The following is a 24,262-nucleotide window of genomic DNA, read 5'->3' on the forward strand; positions in this document are numbered from 1 at the left end:
TTTATATCATTCATTGGGGTTTTATGGTTGCAGAACCAAATGATATATGTATCATTGTACTGGCAAGCGCCCTACTGGTACTATAATCAACGCTTGCTTCCATAACACGGGTATCGATCTCTTGTGCCCTAAAGCCGCTTAAAATCTCCAAAATCTCCATCGAATCTAGATGCAACGATAATCATGTCCTGGTATCACAAGGCGCTGAACGGACTCTTCTTCATGTCCGGGCTACGAGGGCTCATGGGTAGAGCAAATAGATCGTCGTCGTCATCTCGCCTTGTGGGCCTGGCAGGTGCCGAAGCAACTGTGGTGACGTCGCCATGAAGTGCAGCATTAAGTGAGATAGGGCCTGCAGACGCATCACTGGCCATGGCCTCATGGGAAGATACAGCGATATCACGCCCCCTGGGCTGAAATGGGTGAGACTGGCTTATTGGGCTCATAAAGGTGTTGGCTATAGGATATTGTTAGTTCAACTACTGCAATAAACACAAACAAAGGAACATGTTGGTACCTGTTGTACTGGGCGTTAAATCAGCAGGCGATGTAGCCAGCTTAAGACCCTTGAGCTTATCTCCCAAACGGCCCGTTGGGGAACGCGTGGCTGCCGGTCGAGAGAGCGAATCAGTAGGCAACTGCGGAGGGTTGATGAACGTATCAAGGATCCATTTCCTCTCCTCGAGCGCCATTTCGACACCCACACCCTCAGCATTGTTGCGCAACTCGTCTTCTACTTCGCGGTCTATTGCTGCCAGCCGCTGCCTGGCCCACAATGTATGCAGAACCCCTCGATTTCCTGGATCAGCGGCGAGCCCGGGAGGAAAGATAGCCGGCAGTGGCTTGAGGTTCAAACTGGGTGCGCCGGGCGGAGTGATGGTAATAGTAGAGGGAACAGTGGCATTGGCTGGTAGTAGAAAGAAGATACGGCGACGACGTTGACGAGTCGATGAGCTAGGAGTAGTTCCCGCCTCCGGCTCAGTCTCGAGATCAGCTGCAGGAAGATTAGTAGACTTCCCAGGCCATGACACTTGCCACGAGGTGCTGTCGGTAGTGCCTATCTTGACACCCGGATCAGAGACCGAAGCCGGCTCCGCTGCGGAGACTTGATCGGTAGTGGGAGCGGAGCGTTCACCGGAGGAGTCGGCGGAAGGATCGGCAGATACAGCGGGGCCTTGGACGGCATCGGGATACCATTCCACCATAAGAACCTTTGTGCCAGCATCACTGAACTCGAAGCGGGCCAAGTGCTGGATCTCCACAGTAGGAACGATAGGGACTTCCCCGGCCGATGACGATAAGTTTTCTGCCGGTGCTGTTGACTCTGATGCAGATAGAGTTGCAGGCCGAGAAGAGCCCGAAGACGGGGCCGTCGTCATGATTTAGGGCGACTCGTCGTTATCTGGTGTCTGGGATGGTGCTTTTTCTGGGGGTCACACGGCAGAACAGAAAACAACAAGCTCCAGAATAATCGCAAGTGGGAATTGCAATGGTGGCTCCGTATCTATGTAAGCGGTAAAGTGTTGAAGAAATAGTAGGTAGGGTATGAACCGTGAGGTAATAGTATGAATGGGTATGGAGATGAGTATGGGGATGGGGGTCAAAGATGGCGGAGACGCGATGACCAAAGGCTGGGGCACTTTTGATATTAGCCCGAAAGCTTTGTTTTGACTTCGTCTCCCTTGCTCTTTCTCCTTTCCTCTCTCACTCTCCTCAGTGCGTGTTGTGCTGTCCAGCAATAATAGTATCCGGATGCTTCTTCTCCTTGTTCTCCTTCTCCTTCTCCTTCTCCTTCTCGGGCTTTTGCGTTTTTGCGTTTCCAGGGTCCTGCTCCTTCTCGGGCCGAGACAGTTATTTTGGTCAACGTCAGAGAGTATTAGTTTAGTTACTGTTTAGTAGGTAGGTACTAAGTTAATGAGTTTAGGTCCAGGCAAGGCTATTGCTGTGCGAGAAGGAAACCCGGGCACGTTCCGCATTCAACCGGTGGGGGGACGGGACCTAGTACTGAGAGCTGTCTCTAAAGATTGATTTGAATGAGAATGCCCTAAAGGTGACAAGGTCGAGTCAGCCAAGTAAGGAAAGAATGCGACGGCGACAGTATCTACCTAGATGGTGGCGGGGGGAATTGCCAGTTTCGGGACATTTGAGAGAGAAAAGAACATAATTGAGTCGATCATCGGATGACATGATATTTGTTCTGACCGTTAATTACATCTGGCGTAGGAAGGAAAGAGGAGAAGCAGAGGGGAAAGAAGTGGACTGGGAAGCGGGATGAAACGGAATTAACCTGGGGAAGTGATCAGATATCTTGGTAATGAGACCGATACTAACGAATTTACAGGGAGATTTTCCAATCGGAGTACGCAGATGAGGAAATTGTTTGAGAAAAGAGTTTAATATCCAATCATCATCCAGGGTTTGATCTTCTTAACTGCTGTTGGAATTGAGGCAGTGCTACAACTACTGCGTAGACTACTAACTCACCTACTACTGTGTTGCCTTGGTACATAGTAGCAGTTGTGGGCATACAGAGCTTGGCTTCAATCGAGCTACGGATAGCATTTACGCTACGCCGCCATCCTTATCGGCCGATTCAAAGTGAGTGAGCTGATGCAATCACTGAAACTGGTCATGTCACCAACACATTATATAGCGTTCGGCCGCTGAAGCTCGAGCCAACCTGAGTTTGACATGTGCTGCTGATCCCTTCGCAAATGCCGTTGTGACGGATAAGAAATGATGTGCGATCGCATCAAAGTATCGATCAATACACGTCCTTTCTTTTTACCTGTACATACCTATCCATACCATTACTCTATACTGTATGTTCGAGATTGCCTCAGACCAACACGGGGCTCCATTGGAATAGAAGATTCTTAGAATCTTTAAACAAAGTAAAGAAACGTTGCAGATTCTACTGCCAAGGCGGCAGAGTTCCCAAAACGAAACACTCCAATCGGCCTTTCTATCTTTTCTGAGCAGTACTGCAGCTTCTACTAACTACATGCAATAAGTGCTGTCCATACTACCTTTCGAGTACACCATCTGTGAAACAAGACAGCCCGACTATTACTAACATTAACTGTTACTGCTCTGCTCATCGTTGCGCTGTACCGTGCTATAATGTTACTACTCGACTTATTACTGTACGGAACTCTCAGGCTCGTCTTGTTTTCTCAAACACAACAGCCAACCAGAGATAAGTGAATTCTCTTGATCGGCGTCGACGAGACACTGAATATTGAGCTTGTCACGGATGGGCCAGGTCTTCTGCCCAGAATCACCGCAGTAAGGCCGCGTCTAATAAGAACACGCCCCCTCCCCTGCTGACTAGGAAGACTAGGAAGAAAAAGAAGGGTGGTGTCTGTCTCGGGTCCATTCAGCTGGTCCTCGCATCCACAACCATATTCAGACAACTCCAGTTATTTGACTCTGCCTTACTCGCGAACTTATCAACTTTCAACTCTACTCTTTTTATGTCATGCAAGTGTATCAAAGATATCGATAACATCATTGTCCATTAAATGAGAATATTAAATTGTCGTGATCTGAATCTATCATCAACTAAAAGCCAGCCTGTTTTAGGATGATCAACCGACAATTACTAGAAATATATCCGTGACCTATACATAAATCTCGGTTCTTCACGGGGAGAACAAGAACTCTCAACTTACAGACTATATCGTCAACAAGTGCTATAGACTAACCTGTTGTATTCGAAAAAGAAACATACCAAAATCGCATTTACGAGCCTCTAGAGATATATAAGATAGGATAGGATAGGCACACTACACACATATGCCGTGACACCTTAGGGTTCCAATTTGTCGAAGGCCACGGCAATTAACAACACTGCATACGACATATATCAGGTTTGATGGAGTTATCTGCGTCTCAAGCTTATTCCACAAGCCACGCGATTCGCACGGCAAAAGCTCTCGCCCACTTGGACTGACTCTATCACACCTCACTTGATCTAGCTCTCGGCCGGGGAGAGGGTCCTCGGCTTCTTTCTGTGACAAGACACGGATCGGATCCACGCGACCCTGGGGGAGTCATGGCCAAAGCTCCGTGCCATATTATTGTCAAGCTGTGAATACTACCAAGACTTGTTGCTCACTTTGTCTTGGAGTGTTGACTTCTGGTTTGACCATCACGACAGTTCTGCATGAAAATCTATGCTAGGTCATATGAGTTGATATCTCGGGATCGGGGGGCACTAAGTGGCATCTCCTCCGTCCTATGTGTACTCCCCCAAGGCAAACAACAACAACAACATCATCATTCTTCAGCCTATCTGTTATCAATTGCAGTCTGATGTGATGTCATTCGTCAGTGAAACATAGACGTTGTAGATACATACTTCAACAAGTGACGACCAAGATATCACGAAATCTTTGGACGCTTGCCGATATCCGCGTTGGTTTTAAAGCGTTATCATCTGCCGTCGCTGCTATAGCGCAATCGAATCGACTGCTTCGAGGTTACAAGAGCCAATAAAACCTGACAACCTCTGTTTGGTCATAGACTCGGCCGACAGTTGAGTAGAACATGCGGATGACATGCAATTCGCTACTGACTCGGGCCTTGTCATCTCATATCTCTCGCTTGACCAGTTCTCGATAATGACAAACTTGATGAGCATGCCCACACAAAAAAATCTGCCACCTAATCTTGTATAGACCCATCTTGTTGGACCGGCTAAATGCAATTCAGGTTGAATAGACCGAGATATGAACGAGCGGCGGACCCGGGTCTTGGAGAAGAGCCAAGTCTCAGCCGGGTCAGCCAAGACAGCCTAACAAGAACGCTCTAGCCCCAAGCCTTCAAGGAGAAAAGAGAGCCATTATCCGTAGAAACGTAAGAAGGAACGAAAAAGAGGCTGTAGGGGCCGAGTAATTCTCCTTCTTTCTCTCCCCCGAGGAAGAGAGGTATTTACCGTCCAGTGCTATGCCCGGGCTTACTGTGCCTTGTTAGTGAGCGGCTGTAAAAGTTTGCTGGAAGATGGGATCTTTGTTGAAGGTATGTACATAACCTAGCTTGATTAGAGTGTCCATCGCCATGACAGCCAATGCAGAGGCGCTGCAACGTTGTCGATAAAACTTTCGGGAACAACTTCGGGAGAGCCTTTGATGGGATCGCGGCGGACGCCACAGAATATTACAGGCAACTCGAGATATAGCTGCAAGCCAACCGGTAGACGCCGCATGGTTATGTAGAATATGGCCGGCCAATTGGGCCGACTCGGGAATTTCATTGACGATCTTTGTGGTGACTTGCCGTGCAGCAACCGTACACTACACTCTCTCTGTATGTACATTATCTGCTACATAACTAGGTTGCTACTCAACGCACCAGCGGTTTTCTGGAGTGTTGGAGTGTTGGACGGATGCATCAACAACGTCAGCTGGTCACTAAAACTACTGGAGGATCGCGGGCATTTCAGGGTCAAGAGGAATACTGATGGTAATAGAAACTGCTGTTTGTCCAGACTGTGGGGAGATTTGCGTAAAGCAGTGGAGGGCTTTCATCGTCATTCTGGGTCCTTCCCTGACGGGACTGGGAGGAGTCTGGCTGCCCAGATTTTCTCTCCATGACGGGAAGCCCAAAGCGCTGGGGGAGGGTTCCATTTAGGTATGTACCTCACGCGGTTTCTCCAGAGCAAAAGGGGCCCCAAAGTCACCCCCACAACTGCCAGAAACTCTCCACAGTTTGGCCGGTCAAGCGCCGCGTGGTAGGTCCAAACCGAGCGTTGACATTGGGCGGCCATGAGGTGTCTAAAAGCTGCAAAACTGTTCCTTTGCTGTGATGTGCTGTAGCGTTAGTCTATAAGAATAACCTAGCCCAGACTAGGTAGCTTGTCCACTGCACACCCACAACCGGTCGGTCCGTCCCCCCCATGATGGTGGCCTGGCCTGCTGGTCGGCTCGGTGTTAAAATTTCTTTTCTTTCTTTCTTTCCTTCCTTCTGCGTGTATTATCCTACTATGTAACTAGTGGGCAGTACCTACCTGTCTTTAGAGGAATCCGCCTTAGTTTAGTAGTACTATGTACCTCCCAAGGTAAATGCCAGATGCTAAGGCAGGCAATCTCCATCTCCAGAAACGGAAAGTATCCAGATAACTGGGAGATTCTCGCCAACCAGCTGGTGTAATATCATCATCCATGGGTATATGCAGAGCAATGCTTCGTTCGTACTTTTATCCCAATTGTCTACTTTGTGCCTAAATTCATATCCAAAGTTCAGTGATCAATGGCTGTAACTGCAATTAAGAGAATGCGGTATCATACTAATATACTGACTGCATCTGTCTCTCTTCTCTTCTCATTAAATTCATTACCTATCGTCCCGTCTGTGGAGTTGCTATAAACACACGCCCCTTCTTCACTCCTGCCCGCCACTCAAGAAGCGCTTACACCCATGTCCTGCCCCTCCGTGCCTTTCCTTTCCCTCTTCCCCCGGATTCGTACCTCCTCTGCTCGGTACCCTTGTACCTGAAAGTCCCCTTCCTTCCTAGGTAGTCATCACTACGCTCGCTCGCTCTTTCTTTGTATTCCCACTTTCCCGTCACTTTGCCTGAACTCATCCCATCCTACCCCGTCTTGCTATCCTTTCCTATCCAAGCCAACTCGAAACACCACGACTTCGCATTCACGATATCGACCGACTCAGACTCAGACGTATACTTTTCCTTATCTTATTGTGCCTCTGACCTCGATTTCTTTGCGTCTCAAATCCTCGGCATTGGATCTCGGTATTACCGATCCCTCCGTCTCATCAAATCGCCCTCCCGCTCGCCATGTCCAGTTTATTCTCATTCAGTGCGCAATAGAGACGGACGTCTACAGCCATCTGGGCTCGCCCGACCAAGGCACTATCGTCCTATCGTTGATCTCGAAGGTTTCGCGCCGCAATCTCGCTCGGTAGCGTTCAACGTCGCTCATTTCTTCTTGGATAACCTATTACCATGGCGAACCATCCACCACGTACCATGGCGATGGACCCGCCACATATAACCGAATTCGCCTCAGAACGTTATTTCGAAAAGCTAAACCAGCTCAACGCGCATCAGCAACAACATCAGGCTCCCCCGACTCACACAGGTCTTGACGCTTCCACGCCATCGCCGTCAAGGTTCATTCTTCCATTACGAGAATCCAAAACCGTTGATACTGAACCCATCAAGCCGGGTGAAAAGCGTGACAAGTCTCGTTTTTTCGGTCTACGTTCCAGAGTTTCAATACTTCATTCCAAGTCCAACTCTCCTTCTGCCAGTGCACCTCGTGTTTCTGCCGAATCAACACGGAAAAGGTAATTGAATATATACTGACACCCGTACTCGTTCACCCAGCTGACTTGTAACACTAGTGCCAGTTTCGATCAACTTTTTCTTGGACTACCCAACGAGTTACAGATTCAAGTCATCTCTGCTTTACCTCTAACCGATATACTCAACCTCCGACTTGCTTCCAAGTCATGGCATACCCTCGTCACATTAAACGAAAACACCATTGCTCGATACCATCTTGAACACCACATCCCTGCTTATGCCACACGCCTATATCCTATTACCGATTCCAACCAGATCAACTTTCAACATTTATGTGGTCTGTGGCATCGATTGCATGTCGCTGCGAAGCTTGCCTTCCTGATGTGTGAATGGATTACCAAAGATATTTTTCTTCGCCAGACCGAAGCCCAACGAATTGCTTTTGCACCCCAAAACGAACGCATGCGACGACGACTGATTCCTCTTTTATTCACCATCTTCCACTTTTTTGAGACGTATCGGAACCTCTATCTCAAACGCATGGCCCAGAACGACGGTAAAGGTTTAAGACGAGAACCTTATACCATTAATCCCATCGAGGCCGAAATCATGAGCATGTATGACGACCAAACCTTATTACGGGTCCACGAAGTATTTCCGCTTGTGATATCATCGTTCTGTCGAAGACTACGTCCACCAACATACGTGGGTAGAGTTGAGAGATCGCTTCGTGGCTATATCCGGGAGAAACCGTCGGACGACGTGCATGTCGCCATCTTATGCATTGGTGGACTCCGACAAGTAGAGAGGCTTTGGGAAATCAAAGGATACAACAGTCGCCGTGGCGCCGTTGACACATGGTTTAATGCTCTTACCAAGGACGCGTTTTCTACTGAGTCGGCAACGTCGACATCGAAGCCTAAACGAAGTCTCTTTGGACGCAAGAAGTCTACAAGCGAAGCCCGGTCATCTGGTGCCGCATTAAACAAGGTTCGAAGCTCAGGCTCTATAGATGGGAACATGGACTGGGATGCTGGCCTTGTCTTCAACACGAGCTTATCTGCTGGTGCGCCCATGTCTGCTCTGAGTCCACAACAGGCTCAGGCTCTCCTCAACGACCTTCCTGTACTGCAACAAATATGGCTCACATCAGCTGAGGCTCTGGTTCTTCAGCGGCGAATCGTTGAACGCCCGCAGGACATCAAGCGCAATCAACAGGTCATGCTGGATTTGATCCGAGAGGATGGGCTTGACGAAGAGGACGAATGGTGGTACGGCCGCAGCATCCCCGATTCCGTGCGGCCTCCCGTCAGTGTCACTGATGACGATGCGGATTGATCACACCCAATGGGCATTTTTCGTTTCATATATTTGCTGTTGGCGAGCGTCCTTTCAGGAAGGTATACCATGACTATACTACTTTTACTTGGGTACATGCATGTGTCAAAGAAGGGGCTTTTGAGCATTTACACGGCGTTTTTCTTTTTCTTTTTATTGCTATTCGACTGCAGGGGAAAGGACTGCTGCGTTGTCGAGTATGGTACTGCATGGAGCATTGGCTGGCCATTACATATTGATACCGACTGTCTATACGACTATTTCTTTTTTATGTCACTTTACTATTTACCTTTTAACCTGGTGGTATTTGACCCAATTCAATATCAAAAGTTTCTTGGATCAACGGATTTTAATGCTTGTGCTGTTATGTTTTGGTATATATTTAAGCAAATATTAGCTCATAGCCGACAGATGACTCCTGGAGGCCTGGCTTAGACATCTTAAACTTATTTATCCATTGTCTCAGCTGTTGTAGCCAATTAGCATAGCAAGCTTTTATACATTTCAGTCGTAGGCGCGAAGTCTTTCTTTTTCTTCAAATCAAAAGAGAAGTGATATAATCACATTAATATATGAGATGTCCACTAATCATAACATGCGCTCCGTGAAGTGTGTGACCTTGCCTAATAAGATTTACCCGTTGAATTTTACGATGATCCATATTAGATGGCATGCCAGCCAGCGTGCAATACTCGCGTTACGTCCGTCTTTCCGTACAAACAAACATTCCACTCGCGCCGTTCTGAGCCGCAAAATATACAATCTCAGATCTACTTAAAGCCAATACACTAAATAGTTAGGCCACACGAATAGCTAAACGAAGCCAACCCTGCGCCTGTGTCCCGTCCCTCGTCTGTTTTCATTGTTATCTGCACATGGTGCGCTGTGTGTAATTGCACGTCGCTTTTGATAAGAAAAGCACGGTTGACCATCCGGTTCTCGGTATTGTGCTGGGAATCTCGATATTTTTATTTGTGCGAGTGCTTTGAATCGGACTGATCAGCTGGTTCGCCATCAGCTGTCGTGTTGTTTCTGCCTTTGCTTATTACCGTCTTTGACAGATGGCCACCATCGACATGTTTGGAGGCTTACCACCAGGAGCTCTGACGAGCCGATTATAGGGCATACATATTGTTGAAGCTTATGTGTTTCATCAGCTACTGGGATTTCCATCATTTTTGCCTCCAACACATATTAGCCAGAGGAAAAGACGTTTGCGATGAACAAACTTCATGTTCCAGATCCCGTATTTCGTGAAAGTTGCTGTGGATTTAACTGGTGCTGCAGGTGAGGGTGCAACGGAGATTGAGGTTGTTGCCCCTGGTAGAGGTGTTCTATATCCCAATTTTGAGTTTGATGCCGTGGCGCATATGGTGACGGACGAGACTGAGCTGATTGGAATCCCATGCTTGAGTTGCTCTCAAACACATCTGACAGCGCCCGTGACCCAGAAATGCTTGATACAGACAACACAGGATCTCTGTGAATTGTCTCGCGGGATAAACGACGCCGTTTTGCTTGTTGTGAACTGCTAGCTTGTGGTGCAGTCGAATCAGAGGCTTGAGGCAAGATTGTGGCTGGGCCTTCTCTTGGAGCTTGTTGCAAGGTCCTTTGTGAGTCGGGATCAACCTTCCTTCTCTTCTCTTTGATACTACCAAGTATGCCTAGTGCATTTGCCTGAGCTGTTCTTGACTCAACAGTATCTGAAGAGCCGCTATTTGGCTGGAGAGGCCACAATGTTCCAGATTGTGGCATTGAGTGGTTTGACTTGCCAGGTCGCAAATCCTGTTGGCCAGCCTTATCACTTTGTGTTTTGGATATCGACTTCGACTTGTTTTTCGATCCAGGTGGTCGACCGCGAGGCCTACCTGTAGGCTTCTTGCGCTGTACTGGTGTCGAGTTTGGCGCAGATACTTCTGGAGCTGGTGCCGTTGATGGAAAAATCGACCTCATTCGTGGAATAGCAACAGTCCGGCTTGAAATATCTGCTATGGGCTGTAGTGACAAGTCTTCCTGTCCCCGCGAGGTCGGTACAATGATAGCTGTAGGACTTTGAGCGGTCGGAACTGGCGACAACACTACTTCTGGCTCCTGGGCGCCTTCAACGGCCTGCTGTAACTTGCTCGATCCGTCTCTAGTCAATGTGATTTGCGTGCTCGTTGCTCCATACGGTCCAAGCGACCGAGGAATGAAAGCAGTACTCGCATTCTGCACTAAATTCGTCTGATTGTTGTAACTGGCGATGCTTCCCTTTGGCCTGCCTCGTGGCCTCCCTGTTGGAGGTTTCTTCATTTTATGCGATTCGAGAGGGATGGCAGGGAAAATTTCAGAAAGCCAGGAAACGAAGAGATTGCCGGGGCCATTGTTAGAAGCACTGTTAGTAAATAAAGCCATATCGTTCGGAGGCTCATCAGGTATTGTCCCAAAGTGAACCAGCGCTTCCACAAGCTGGTCCAAAATGAATCTTGGTTGGGCATATCGAAAGAGCGTGAGGATGCGGGCCTGTTCTGCCTTGACTACAGCAGGTGATAGAGATTGGGGCATAGATTGTTGCTCAGTTGTTTGACCTGCGTCGGCCCCTTGTGAATCAACTGTTATTTCTCTTGTTTGTTCCCGGTCGACTTCTCTTGTGACCTTTGTTATCCCACTCGTGCGTTCTGATCCGATTCTTTGTGAGTCTACTGTTATGAATGGTTCATCTGAGACTTCTAAATTTATGTCTTGCATAGGATCTTGGTCTGCGACTGTGCCATCTGCTTGTGCGACATTGCCCTCTCGTGTAGTGTCTACAGCGAATTGCCTGCGAGAATACTCTGGACTCATTGGATGCAGACCGTGTGATTCTGCACAAGAATCACTAACTTGATGTGAATCAATATTCAATGTAATGTCCGCTACCGCTACCGCCTGTTTCTCCAAGTATCGTTCTTGATATGTAGGTGAAGTGGTGATATGAGGTAGAGGATTTGGTCTAGGAGTGGGTGGAACGACAGATGGGAGTTGAGAACGAGGTGGTGAGAGCGTATGAGCGAGAGGTATCGCAACAGGAACAGAGGCCGGAGAGGTAGTGGCAGGTTGCAGCCGAAGTCTCCTTGGGTGACGATATCCTTGAGAACTCGCGAGCTTTGCAGCAGCAGCGGTTCTTTCACTTGTACGCTTGGCCGCAAGGTCACGCGCCGTCATCTCTGGCTTCTGAACTTGCATTTGCAGGACACTGAAGTTGCCTTGGTTCCCGATTGTCTTGCCCTTAAGCTTGCTCGGAACTGCAGTTCGTATGCGGCCATCATGATATGGGTTCAGGGTTCCGGGCAAGGTAGCCTCTTTCTGTACCAGAAACCCATCCAAGTTCTCTGGTTTATCTCCAGCTCCAATGTGTGAATTCATTTGTAGATCAAGCGAAGTTCTTGCTGAGGAGGGTGTGAGCTTCGCCGCGGTCCTTGATGTAGCTGTAGACAGGGTGTTGGCATTCGTAGAATGAGATACTCTTGGTGCATTTCTGTCAGGATTGGTCACGAGTGCGATGTGAGAAGCTTCGAGACGCTTGTTAGTTCATTTATTGATTCGGAAGGGTAAAGTACCAGCTGTTTCGGAAAATGCGTACGAGATTCAAAGGGCATGGCACGGGTGCAAGCCTGTGGCCACCACAACTACTAATACAGCGCCGTGCCCCTGGGCCTCGGGACTACGCTACCAGTGATCCGCAAAACGCGAGAACATATGCGCCAGGCTTTGCGATATCGATGATGAGCGGACCAATGGGTAGTAGGTAGGTAGCTTGTGGTTTTTGGTGTTGTCGCAAGTCGAATTCCCGTGTTAGTGGCTCGATCTTAGTGGATGACAACCATTTGAAGGCCCCTCCCCCGTCATTCATAGAGACTCAGAAACCTGACTTGGTGGGGCAGGGATTTAGCTATAGTGTAAGGGAAAGGGAATAGTTAGATGTGCTTATGGTATCCGTAGAGAGTTAAGGTACTTTAGTACTGAGGGAGGTACCTAGGTAACGGCCGAAGCTCAACAGCCACAGCATTCGTCATACTCTGGAGCCACTACCCACAAGCCACTTTGAGTGGTTCCAAGGTCAACTGCTGTCCAACCCAACAGCAATACCTACCTACCTCCTACTAAGCTCTAACTACTAACTAACCAGTGCTAGCAACTTCAGCGACGCTACGCTACCTATCTACAACACCTACCTACCTATACACCACACACGAGACAATACCGGCCGATATCATCTTAATTTCTTCCAACAGCGTGAATATCATCAAGCGCTGCTTGTAGATGAGCCTGTGAATTTCAGCCACCGTCATACGCCAAAGCTCTCACCGAGTTAGAGCTGTCCAAGTCCTCTACTGGCGTTCCTCCCGATCTACTCCGCAGCCCGTTTCAATAGACTACCTCAACAACCTTGACATAGCCGATCCTATCCAGCTTCTTTGCGTCAACTCGTAACCATGTCGACAAAGTACGCTTTCTTATCGTTGCCGCAAAGCGTCTTCGACTCGGGCAACCGCGATGATGCCGTCTCCTCTCTGCGCGGCACCATTTCCAACGACAATGGCTCCGTTCTGCCGTTCAACATCCCCGATTTCAAGATCGGCACCCTCGACGCTCTCGTGCAACAGGCAGACGAGCTCACGAAGCTTGAGGCTTCATGCGAGGCTGTTGTTTCCAAGGTCGCCGACTCTCTAAAGAACGTGCTTGAAGGCGACGAGGACCGCATCGCCCAGTACAAAATGGTCAATGATAGTTAGTCGCGCGCATTATACAAGATGGGCTAGCTGCTAATGACTCACAACAGAGCCGACAGACCAGTATGTGAGCACCTTCAGCTGGAACAAGATTCGATACCGAGCCGACAAGTCTCTCGCAGAGCTCATCAGCACCCTGCAGAAGGCATGCTATTCTACTGTCTGCCCCTCGCGCTTCAACTAACACATATCATTAGGAGCTTGCCAATGTTGATACCGACGTGAAAACAAAGTTCAATCAGTACAACACAGTCAAGACAAATCTTGCAGCGCTGCAGAGGCGCCAGACGTGAGTACCTGCTGTCCCTGGGGCCTTACACTGGCTTGTATTGTTGACATCTCGAACGTAGTGGTAACCTTTCTACGAAATCCCTGACCCCTATCGTTGATCCTGCTCTTCTTATTCAGGATTCTGAATACATAGAGACACACCTTATCGTTGTCCCTGGAAACGCGAAGAAGGACTTCCTTAAGGGCTATGAGACATTAGCCCCCATGGTCGTTCCTCGCTCGGCTGTTGAAGTCGCCAAAGATGACGAGTTTGTCCTCTATGCAGTTGCGACGTTTAAGAAGCACAGTGCCGAGTTCCTTGCCAAGTGCCGAGAGCAAAAGTGGACGCCTCGCCAGTTCAAGTATGTTGAAGGTGGTCGACAAGAAGAGCAAAGGGAGCTTGATCGAGTGACCAACGAGGAGCGCAAAGTCTGCGGAGAGGCATTGCGCATGGGACGCACAGGATGGAGCGAGAGTGTCATGATCTGGATCCATGTTATGACCCTACGAGTCTTTGTCGAAGCAGTTCTACGATACGGTCTGCCTCTGGATTACGTGACAGCACTGGTCAAGGTGAGTGATCCGATCTAGTGAACCCGAGACATCACTAATCGAATTTGTAGACGACATCCAAGTTGGCCCCCAAGGTCAAGACAGCACTTGACTCCAACTACTCGTACCTCGGCGGCAATGCTTTCGGAAGAGATAAGCGTGGAAAGATTACCAAGGACGACGCTGCGCTGAGCTCAGAGATGGCGGCGGCTGGTTTCCAGACCGGAGAGGGACACGAATACACGGCATACGTATACTACGAGATTGAGTTTCCTTAGCGACCTTCACTGGTAGAACTAGGACGAGGAGGAAAGCAAACTGGGAAGCAGAACGATAGAACGATTCGCATGCATGAAGAGACACCTGTACTCGATGCTTTGATCATATCTGCATGTGACGACGTCCGTAGTCGATATGACATTAATACCCTATCTATCTTGTTGAAACGCAAAACACAATCATCATTGACATATTTATTTCTTGTTGAGATAACCCTTCTCGTTGAGCCACTCGACGATCTGAGCTACACACTCCTCGACAGAGTTCTCGTGAGTCTTGATGGTGATCTCAGCTTTCTCAGGCTCCTCGTAAGGAGCAGAGATGCCAGTGAAATCCTTGATTTCTCCGGCACGAGCCTTCTTGTAGAGACCCTTGGGGTCGCGCTGCTCAGCAACCTCGAGGGGCACATCGACGTAGACCTCGATGAAGGGGATAGGCTCGTCACCACCTTGGGTAGCCTGCTCGTGTAGCTCACGGGCGACCTTGCGATCCGCTCGGTAGGGGGAGATGAAGGAGGTGATGGCGATGGTGGAAGAATCGGCAAACAGCTTAGCAACCTCGGAGATGCGGCGAATGTTTTCGTTTCGGTCAGCCTCGGAGAAGCCAAGATCCTTGTTTAAGCCGAAGCGGACGTTGTCGCCATCGAGACGGTAGGCGGCGACGCCCAGGTGAAGAAGGTGCTGCTCAAGAGCAGTGGCGACGGTGGACTTGCCAGAGGCAGAGAGACCGGTCAGCCAGATGGTGAGACCGCGCTGACCGCGAGTCTCGTTGCGCTCCTTGCGCGATAGAGAAGGGTGCCAGGTAATGTTGCTGTACAAGACATTGTTAGTAATTGGTGATGTTTACACGGGTGGGATTCTGAAATGATGGCGGGGTAGGTAGTAATGATTTTTTTTGGAGGGGGAAAAAGGGCGTTGAAGGCTTAGAGGGGGGTAGGTAGTGAATGCTTTTTCCCATTCATTTAACGTGTAAAGACAGGAAGAAGGACATGAACTTACGTAGCCATTGTGTAGGTATATATAAAGACAATATCGTTAGAAGATGAGGAATGAAAAGAGGAAAATCTTGTATAAGAGGATAGGATGTATCGGGCATCTACCAAGACCAACTTAGTACTAACAACTTCCCCACGACATGAGAGATAAAAACCTGTACCTTTGTTCCCTCCCGTAACAACGCCGCGCGATGTCGTGATCGGACCATCGGTCGGTAGTAGACTTTGCGACAGACTCCCCGATAGGTGCTCCAGTTTGGTGTTGTCAACCTATGAATGATCCTGTTCCTAGATGGCGACATCAGAGGCCTTCTTTCTATACAAGCTGATTCGTTGCGCAGCTGCTAGTCCCTGGCGTAGGCCCCGGCTTCTCCACGGTCTCTGTCCAACGCACCGGAAGTCGGCCTTTAATAAAGTGACCTGCTCCTACTGTAGAATCTGCAAGAACATTAATTACTAGGTACTAAGGTACCCCGTTTATATCCGGCGTAAATAGCATACACTGACTGAATTTGTCTATTACACTTGCAGTGGCCAACTCTATTCCGAGGCTCATCTTTGCTGGGGAAACGTGAGAAGTAGGTAGCTCATCAACATGTATTTATATCTAAACTCTGTCTATCAGCAAACCGTGGAAGCGTAACCATGCCCTTTATTATTACAAAACGTTCTTGTGAAGCCACATCATCCATCGCGCTCTATATGAATAAATACCACAACTCTAAACCGCTCACTTATATCCATCACTCGCTCGCTCTAAAAGGTCATCATTGGGAGTCATCTATTCTAATCTCATCTTAACCAATTTTGGGCATCACCTATCAAATCGGATTAGGGTATGGTTCTCGGACGATATCAAAAAGACGGGCATCACTTACCGCAGCATATTTGGGTGAGATAAAGAGCGCTTGCGCCTCTGCCAATATTGTTGGCTTCTCTCCGGGGTTGGCCAGCAATTCGATATGTCCTCTAACCCAGGCCTTGCGACCTTCCACCTTGTAGGTCTCTGCCCGCAGAACCAAGAAGCTTCCCGCTGGTGTCGGCTTGCGGTAGTCGACGTTCAGGTTTGCTGTCACGGCAATATTATGAGGAAGGGCGCCAAAAGAGCATCGTCCGAGACCTTCATCCAGCATCGTCGCTAGGAACCCGCCGTGCACGATACCAGGATGGCCGCACAGATCCTCTCCTACATATGCCACCGACACGAGCTGCTTGCCCTCTGGCGCAACCCACGCATAAGGTGGCACTGGCATCTTTCCTTCGCCAATGAGCGCTCCGCCAGTCAAGCTCCGACTTCGGTACGATCCAGGCATCTTCATGTGTGGTCGCGATTCGGTGAGTTCGGGGTTCGCGCGAAGCTCTGCGATCAGAGGGTGGTTGTTGATGGTCTCTTCCACCATTCTTGCTTCCTCGTGGTTAGCGACGAAGCGTCGCAGGCTCTCTTCGTCGGAGTGGAAACCCATGCCGTTCGAGTGCATCGTATACCAGGTCCCGACACCCCCAGCCGTGCTTGCACCTACGCCGGCAACCAACATGCCTGCTGCTCTCTTGAAGGCGCCGCCAGCTGCTGCTGAGGCTGCTATAACCCAGTTTATCAGCATGCCGTTGCTTGCACGTGTAAGTGCTTTTTGAGTAGTGAAGAGGGGGTTACAAACCTCCTGTCGCATAACCACGGAACGGTGTAGAGCGGGCAAACCGTTTGAAGGATTGCGCTGCAATACGTCCGCTACGACCAGCTTGTTGAGAAAACATGATCAAATGTCCTGCGGTGAATACCGAAATGAACAAACAAAGAAAAAAAGGGCGGAAAGGGAATCAGAGGAAAAGAAAGAAAGAAAAAAGTCGTTGTTGCGACGCCCCCGACTTTTGATAAGATTTAAAGGGTAAACTAAAGTTATCGGCGACGCCGCTTTGCCTCGGATAGGAAGTCGACCTCGGCGTTAATGCAATTAAACGGCGCTTCAGCCACAAACCGTTTTACTGTTCTACATACTGTTTAACTGTCTTACCTTAGTAGCTACCAAACACGGGCAGTGACTGGATTCAGTACTGTACACGCGCCAAGTGCGGATGACCCTGATAATCAACTGAAGATGCCATGGATATACTGAGTGCTAGGATTAGGATTCCCCGTACCTGTGACGTGGACGTCGCCCAACCAGAATGGCTCAACAAGGGCTGTGAGACTTGATCTGTGTGTCTGTACAGGTCGATCAGAGGCCGCTGACGACATATGTGCTTTATACTTGTATTGCCTTGTATCGAGTTGGCTTATACTGAATTGTATTTAAACAGTTGGATTGCCCTTCTTGTAGCTTCAACAACTTTTAACTCATTAATCAACTATAATCACCAACAACTCAACAATGGTATGGCAAATAAAGCAACGGTTGGACACGGAAACCATGAGTCCATATTAACATGCTGTACAGGCCACCGCTGAAACCGTCGATCTGGGCTCTGCTCACCCTCCCAAGGAGGATGCCATCATTGCCTTTCAGGAAATCCTGCCAGAGCTGAAGAAGAAGCTGGTCCACCTCCGACACGACTACAACAGTACGTGTTCAGGAATAATAATTGTGCAATGAAACTAACAATATGATTCAGAGCACGAACCAGAATACTTTGCTGCTGCTGTAAGCCATTCATCTTTATTGTTCTCATATGGCAAGCAACTGACAGGATGTTTAGGAACATCTTTCAGATCATGATCTGGTTGGTTTCAGTGCCGACGATTTCGAGTCCGTCCGTGTTGCTACTTCAGCCTATGGGATCCATCTCTTTGGCAAACTTCGAATCCCTGCCATGCCTGACCCTTCAGGTCCAGCTTACATTCATTTCCGCGTTTTTATCGGAGGCGGCGATGAGCCCCCCAAGCTTCATTGCATTCACACTGAAGAGCGCGATGATTCTAGTGGTGGAAAGGCGTACAGAGCCATCTTTACCAAGAACGATGAGCTAGAGTGGTTTGATACCTAGGTAATTAGAATAATAATGAGAATTTTGTTTGCGAGTGGCATAGTACTTTGCCAAATAGCGTATCTGCCAATTTGCCTTTTTGACTCCTGAACCAATGTGTGTTTAGTACAGTCATATTTATCAAAACAAATGCTCTGCCCATACCATCTTCGGCCAACTTGCCTACATGTCCTCCTCTCCAGCCAAGAGCTCCGCATAATCGTCGACCGAGGCGAACATGGGAAGATCCTTGAGCTTTCTGCGCTTGGACTTGGGCTTCTCGCTCACTGCCTCCTTAACTTCAAATCCTTCTTCATCCTCACTGATCAGGGCACCGCCCATCTCCTCATCGGATCCCTCGATATCCACGCTCATGTCATCATCATCCTCATCCAGCTCACCATCCAGGGACATCGCCGGTGAGTTATCATCATCATCCGAGGCCATATCCTCATCATCCAGATCGAAGCCAACATCAGAGCCATCATCATCAGGATCAACACCAGGCTGGGTTGATACAAGTGCCTTCCAAACCTCGTCCTCTTGCTCATCATCAGATTCAACATCCATGCCGGCCTTGGCCTTTTTCTTGGTCTCCTTGCCTTCCTTGTCAATCTGTTGGAAGTACTCATGGAAGAAGACATCCTCAGCGGCAACCTCCTCTGCCTTCTTCTTCCAGAAAGCAGAAGAGTTGACAGCAGTCGTGACTCCTCCTGCTGCGCGGCTGCCCAGCCAGATGTCGCCAACATCCTTGGCAACTCGGAGAGGCTGCATGATAGACATACCCTTGGATGAGTCGGTAGACTTGGCGTTTCGGTAAACAAACTTGTCCAAGAACCGAATGAGCGAGTGACTGTCTAGGTCCGGCTTCAGTGACTTCTTGTTTCGCTCCAATATGGCCGCTGCGTAAACTGTAACTGAAGGATGATAGTGACCTTGAAGGGGAATCTGATGATCATTAGCATTTCCGTCTCTATTCTCAGTTTGCAAGTGTCTGAACTCACCACCTCCCACAAGCAACTTCGGTTAGCGTTACTGTACTCGGGGTCTCGCTTTCGTCCATCGTATTTCTGGTTCTCATCCATAGCATCATCACCCTCCTCCGGTTCATCCATCAGTGTTGAAATATCGGGGAAAGTCTCACGCAAATGGTCAACAACGTAGAGTAGTCCACACGTGAATGAAGGCTGGTGAAGGCCGGTGATCTGAAGGATTCGTTTGGCGAATGCCTTGACCCGGCGGCCGTCTACGTCGTTCTTTAGCGCACGTAAAAGGAGGTTCAAGTAAAGCGCCTGTTTGGACGAGTTGACCAGTCGAGGGTCCAACAGAGACTCGTATAGGGTTCTGTAGAATCTGTCGTTTGCGATACTTCGCGAAGAGGATATTTGTTGGATCAGGAGGAGAGCCTGAATGCCCGTATTGAAGTTGCCAGAGTGAGCAATCTTGAAGAGGGTGTCAAGATGAGATTCCATGCTATCGTACAATGCAATGTTATTATCACGCTGGAGATAATTTTTGAAAGGGTGTTATCACTTACACAGTATCGTTGCCCACCATGAAAGGAGCTGCACGATTGACACCAGTCAAAATAGCAGACACGAGCTTGTCGGCGGCCTCGGTTTCTGGCTCTGAAGCAGCAGGCTTTGCGGGCTTGCCGCCTCGCGGCCTTGGAGGTCGTCTACTAGGATGCCTGTGATCATTCGGATCCTTCTCTTCAACCTTATCTTTGTCCGGTTTCGAGCCGGTCGGTGCACTGATACCTAGAGACCCAGTCTTCAGAATGATGGTGAAGAGATCAAAGAAGATTCGCATGAGAGCCTCAGCCACGGCGGGCTCCTTGCTGCTAAGAATCGTCTGGTTAAGAGTGTTGATGGCGTAGTACTTTGATCGATGGTCCTGGGACGGGTGCAGCAAAATCTGCTGTTCTATCATTCGGACAATAATTGGCTTCATACCAGGGTGCGAGTTTTGCAGCTGAAGAAGCAGGTATGATGCTCGCGAAGAGATCTTACGGTCTCGATCACCCAATTTGTTGACCAACAATCGAAGAAGATTGGATTCCTGCTCTGGCTTATCTTTAAGAAGTCCATAAACAAAGTCAAGTGCTCGAGTACGCGAATACTCAATCTCGTCTGAGCACAGCTGTTCGAGGACCTGAATGAGCTTGAAGTAAGTCGCCTTCAACCAATCTTCATAAGCCCAGACGATCAGATGAGCGGGTGTAATCTTTCCAGGCAGTGCGTTACCAGGGGCCCAAGGCTTCCCAGGGCTTCGCTGCAAAGTACCAATAAGGCCTGGCTGGTCGTGGAAAGCTCGAAGGCGACGATCGGAAGGCAGTAATGAACCGGGACCGAGCAAATCAACCAGAGCCCCGATAGCACTTAGTGCTTGTCCTCGACCCTTCTTCTTGGAGGCCAAACTCATGAGAGCATCGAAAGCTCGGGTGTTGTGGACTGGAGATTCCTGAACGGCGAGAGTGAGTGCCGAGACCTTATCACTGAGAGTACCACTGGACATGATTGTAGACAAGAACTTGTGAGAAGACTTCGCAAAGACACTGGTTTCGTAATTGGTAGCGTCGTTTGTCAGAAGTGTCTGGGCATGCTGCTTCAGGGCATCAAAGGCGAATCGGGGAGGGTTGGGCTCATCAGTGGTCGGGGTAGGCAATTTGCGCAATTCGGCAGAATGCCAGTCTGCTCTGGGCTCGAAGGCCTATATTACTGTTAGTGGTCAGAAAAGTCACTCTGAGACAAACTGAACCTACCATGTTGCCCTTCTTCAGCGCGATTTCCTTGTGAGCATCGTCCTCGTCCTCCTCCTCATCATCAACATCTTCGAGATCGTCCTCCTCGTTATCATCATCATCATCATCATCACCATCTTCTTCTTCTTCTTCTTCGCTTGCCTCGCTCATCTCAACTTCAGCAAAGCCAAGCTGTTTGGAAAAGGCAGCAAGTTCGTCCTTCAATCCCTTGTCAACAGCCTTGGAGTCCTTGGGGTTTTTGACGTCTTCCTCATCATCCGAGTCGATACCCTGGATGAGCGCCAGATCGCTTTCGTCGCCGCCGAGCGCTTTGATCTCCTCCAAGAGAGTCTTCTCGTCAATTTTCCCACTCTTCTTGTCGCCGGCTGTGTTGTCGGTGTTTCGTTGTCTCTTTTGGTGCTGGTCGCCAGCAGCCTTGGTTGGAGGCTGTTTTCGCTTTCCTAACTTTTTGTCTAGAGCAGAAGTCAGGTTCTCCAAGGCATTTTTGTCGAGATTCGGGCCTTTTGATGAGCTGCGAGGCGCTTTCCCTTTCTTTGTTGGCTTCGCCATCGTGCAAGTTTCCTTTGGGAGTTGAGAACCTCGAATGAAAATTCCCAATTCTTGATTTTGAAATGCAAATGCGCGCTTCAGGGACCTCGAACTTTTTTTTCTTTGGGCGGGCGGCGCATTTTTCTCAGTGCCCCACCTCCACTCTTCCGGGCGTCTAGCGCGTTACGGGCGCTAGGTAGTAGTAGGTCAGTAGGTAGTTGCCCGAGAACCTCCTACAGTACAGAATAAGGCTCTTAGGCGATGACTAAGCTCCACTGTTGTCAGTCAAGAGGGCCCTCCCGAACAGAACGTGGAAATTCATCAAACAGGGTCTTGAATCCATTATGATCGCTTAATTAGGTCGATTATTGGCCGGAAAAGCTTGAAATCATGGTACTCTTAGGACTCACCCGGACAAGTGGCAAAGATGTCTGTAGGAGATCTTTGGGTATGCAGTTGCGAGCTTTCTCTGTCTCAAGCATAACTCGAGCCGTCTCAACTCGAGCCGTCTCAACTCGCTCCACCCTCTCGACAACATGGGTGCCAACTGGTGGCCTCGCTGCCAACGACAATGAGTGTTAGAAGGCTTTTGATCATATTTTTTTACATTTCATATGAGCTAATTGAGTTGTAGTCGGTCATGGAAAGCTCATCCGGGGTGGTTTTCTTCGTCAAGTATTTTCAACCATGCTGCCCTATCAAGCAGACACTGATACGTCTAACGGCAGGCTCACTCCGGCATCTTTCAACTACTTCCTCTAGGTCTTCGAGTCCAGGACAAGATCGAAAAGTTAATCGACAAGCATATGCACTCAGTTGGTTCGTGCATTGTCATCAACTTGGCATACACTACTCTGTACTAAACTATCCATGCAGGCGCATCTCGCTTGTCACTCTCAACTATTTCATCGGAGGACCTTTGGCGAAGGAGCAATCGCCTTGACTCTGTTGCCCCCGAAGTAAGAATTGGAGGTATCCCTCAATAGACATAGACTGACTTGACGACTCAGCTCTTTCGACTCAAAGATCGTAAAGACACTCCATTAATCCTGTCTCCCACTCATGAGGAGGAAATCACAACACTTGTTGCCGGCATCGTCAACTCGTACAAGGATTTGCCCATCAGGCTATATCAAATAAGTCCGAATGCCTGTGATCGGTTCCAATTTCGGCCTGCTGACCGGTCGTAGCTCGGAAATATCGCGATGAGCGTCGTCCACGCCATGGCCTACTTCGTTCTCGAGAGTTCCTCATGAAAGATCTCTATACGTTTGATCTCACAACGAGCGAGGCTGTTGAGACCTATCGCCAGGTTTCTGCGGCCTATCGAGCCTTCTTTGCTGAACTCAAACTGCCATACCTCATCGCTGAGGCAAGCTCTGGTGACATGGGTGGTGATCTCAGCCACGAGTACCACCTCCCAAGTGCCGTTGGCGAAGATTCCGTTGTCAGCTGCGACTCTTGTGATTACACTGCTAACGATGAGGTCGCTACTGCACGAATACCACTTCCCACAGACAGTGCAGCGAGTGTTCCGGCATCCCAATTCCGTGTTTGGCGAGGCATTTCCAAAGACCGAAAAATCCTTGTCAATGCATGGTATCCTCAGCCGTCTGAAGGCTCTTCTGACAGCGGCCCAAGCCTTCATGCTATCAAATCAGTAGTACCGGAACTGGATACTGCCATTGAAAATCCACTATCATTATGGGGAGAAGAATTGAAGAGTGGCGATGTTCAGATGGTCAATGTCATCGATGGCAGCCTTGTTTCAAGCTTCGAAAGTGTCCGAAACGAGTTGCCATTATTGACCGAACCTCTCAAGTGTCACGAAGTGAGCTCTTCTACGATTGTAGGCTCAGACACTGGCGCGGGATTGAACCTAGTTCCTATTTCTGATGGTGACAGTTGTCCCCGGTGCGACAAGGGTACTCTAAAGATTCATAGGGCACTGGAATGTGGTCATACTTTTCAACTGGGCACTCGTTATTCGCTGCCTCTTGACGCCTGTGTTGATCTTCCACGATCAGGGCTGCCCGAGGTGGCTGTGCGAGAGGGCCTGACACCAGGGAGCCGTGTGCCCGTTCAGATGGGCTGCCACGGCGTCGGCGTTTCCAGGATCTTTGGCGCTGTAGCTGAAATTCTTGCCGATGAGCGAGGGCTCAACTGGCCTCGCGCTATCGCTCCTTTCGAGGTTGCGATCATACCCTCAACTAAATTGGCTGACGAACCTTTGGGCATCTACGACACTCTTTCCAATACTAATGGATCACAGTCTGGTTTTGACGTTGTCCTCGATGACCGCAACCGATCATTTGGCTGGAAGATGAAAGATGCCGACATGGTGGGATATCCCGTTTTAGTGATTCTAGGCAAATCTTTTAAGGAAAATGGTATTTGCGAGGTCCAATGTCGACGACTGTCAGTTAAAGATAACGTCAAGGTTGATGTATTGCCCGAATTCATCTCGAGTCTGTTGAACAAGCTATGAGCTGTTGGGTGTAGATTACTGTATCATTACTGAGGCTATAGGCACATGTAAACTGTGTACGAGAGGAGTT

General features: G+C 49.0%; 9 protein-coding genes across 9 annotated transcripts; 4 read left to right on the forward strand and 5 right to left on the reverse strand.

Moving 5' to 3' along the window:
• Positions 1–194: 194 nt before the first annotated feature.
• On the reverse strand, positions 195–1,379 carry FPOAC1_001424 (uncharacterized protein; the record flags this gene model as incomplete). The annotated part of the gene is made up of 2 exons (XM_044846028.1): positions 195–457; positions 518–1,379. 2 exons carry the CDS (start codon positions 1,377–1,379, stop codon positions 195–197), a joined length of 1,125 nt encoding a protein of 374 aa, XP_044711944.1.
• A 5,588-nt stretch (positions 1,380–6,967) lies between these two features.
• On the forward strand, positions 6,968–8,608 carry FPOAC1_001425 (uncharacterized protein; the record flags this gene model as incomplete). Its single annotated transcript, XM_044846029.1, has 2 exons — positions 6,968–7,311; positions 7,369–8,608. The coding sequence occupies 2 exons, from the start codon at positions 6,968–6,970 to the stop codon at positions 8,606–8,608; spliced, it is 1,584 nt and encodes a 527-aa protein (XP_044711945.1).
• A 1,230-nt stretch (positions 8,609–9,838) lies between these two features.
• FPOAC1_001426 (uncharacterized protein) lies at positions 9,839–12,225 on the reverse strand (the record flags this gene model as incomplete). The annotated part of the gene is made up of 2 exons (XM_044846030.1): positions 9,839–12,138; positions 12,210–12,225. The coding sequence occupies 2 exons, from the start codon at positions 12,223–12,225 to the stop codon at positions 9,839–9,841; spliced, it is 2,316 nt and encodes a 771-aa protein (XP_044711946.1).
• An 837-nt stretch (positions 12,226–13,062) lies between these two features.
• Positions 13,063–14,459, forward strand: FPOAC1_001427 (uncharacterized protein; the record flags this gene model as incomplete). The annotated part of the gene is made up of 5 exons (XM_044846031.1): positions 13,063–13,357; positions 13,410–13,426; positions 13,557–13,648; positions 13,710–14,202; positions 14,253–14,459. 5 exons carry the CDS (start codon positions 13,063–13,065, stop codon positions 14,457–14,459), a joined length of 1,104 nt encoding a protein of 367 aa, XP_044711947.1.
• Positions 14,460–14,654: 195 nt separating this feature from the next.
• Positions 14,655–15,466, reverse strand: FPOAC1_001428 (uncharacterized protein; the record flags this gene model as incomplete). Its single annotated transcript, XM_044846032.1, has 2 exons — positions 14,655–15,270; positions 15,459–15,466. 2 exons carry the CDS (start codon positions 15,464–15,466, stop codon positions 14,655–14,657), a joined length of 624 nt encoding a protein of 207 aa, XP_044711948.1.
• A 785-nt stretch (positions 15,467–16,251) lies between these two features.
• Positions 16,252–17,687, reverse strand: FPOAC1_001429 (uncharacterized protein; the record flags this gene model as incomplete). Its single annotated transcript, XM_044846033.1, has 3 exons — positions 16,252–16,272; positions 16,333–17,180; positions 17,591–17,687. 3 exons carry the CDS (start codon positions 17,685–17,687, stop codon positions 16,252–16,254), a joined length of 966 nt encoding a protein of 321 aa, XP_044711949.1.
• A 133-nt stretch (positions 17,688–17,820) lies between these two features.
• Positions 17,821–18,433, forward strand: FPOAC1_001430 (uncharacterized protein; the record flags this gene model as incomplete). Its single annotated transcript, XM_044846034.1, has 4 exons — positions 17,821–17,823; positions 17,887–18,010; positions 18,062–18,090; positions 18,146–18,433. 4 exons carry the CDS (start codon positions 17,821–17,823, stop codon positions 18,431–18,433), a joined length of 444 nt encoding a protein of 147 aa, XP_044711950.1.
• A 162-nt stretch (positions 18,434–18,595) lies between these two features.
• FPOAC1_001431 (uncharacterized protein) lies at positions 18,596–21,725 on the reverse strand (the record flags this gene model as incomplete). The annotated part of the gene is made up of 4 exons (XM_044846035.1): positions 18,596–19,360; positions 19,417–19,885; positions 19,950–21,124; positions 21,177–21,725. 4 exons carry the CDS (start codon positions 21,723–21,725, stop codon positions 18,596–18,598), a joined length of 2,958 nt encoding a protein of 985 aa, XP_044711951.1.
• A 369-nt stretch (positions 21,726–22,094) lies between these two features.
• FPOAC1_001432 (uncharacterized protein) lies at positions 22,095–24,192 on the forward strand (the record flags this gene model as incomplete). Its single annotated transcript, XM_044846036.1, has 6 exons — positions 22,095–22,281; positions 22,339–22,379; positions 22,433–22,523; positions 22,581–22,663; positions 22,715–22,844; positions 22,895–24,192. 6 exons carry the CDS (start codon positions 22,095–22,097, stop codon positions 24,190–24,192), a joined length of 1,830 nt encoding a protein of 609 aa, XP_044711952.1.
• Between the last annotated feature and the right edge of the window lie 70 nt (positions 24,193–24,262).

Source organism: Fusarium poae, chromosome 1 (genome assembly GCF_019609905.1).
Source record: "Fusarium poae strain DAOMC 252244 chromosome 1, whole genome shotgun sequence".
NCBI lineage: Eukaryota > Fungi > Ascomycota > Sordariomycetes > Hypocreales > Nectriaceae > Fusarium > Fusarium poae.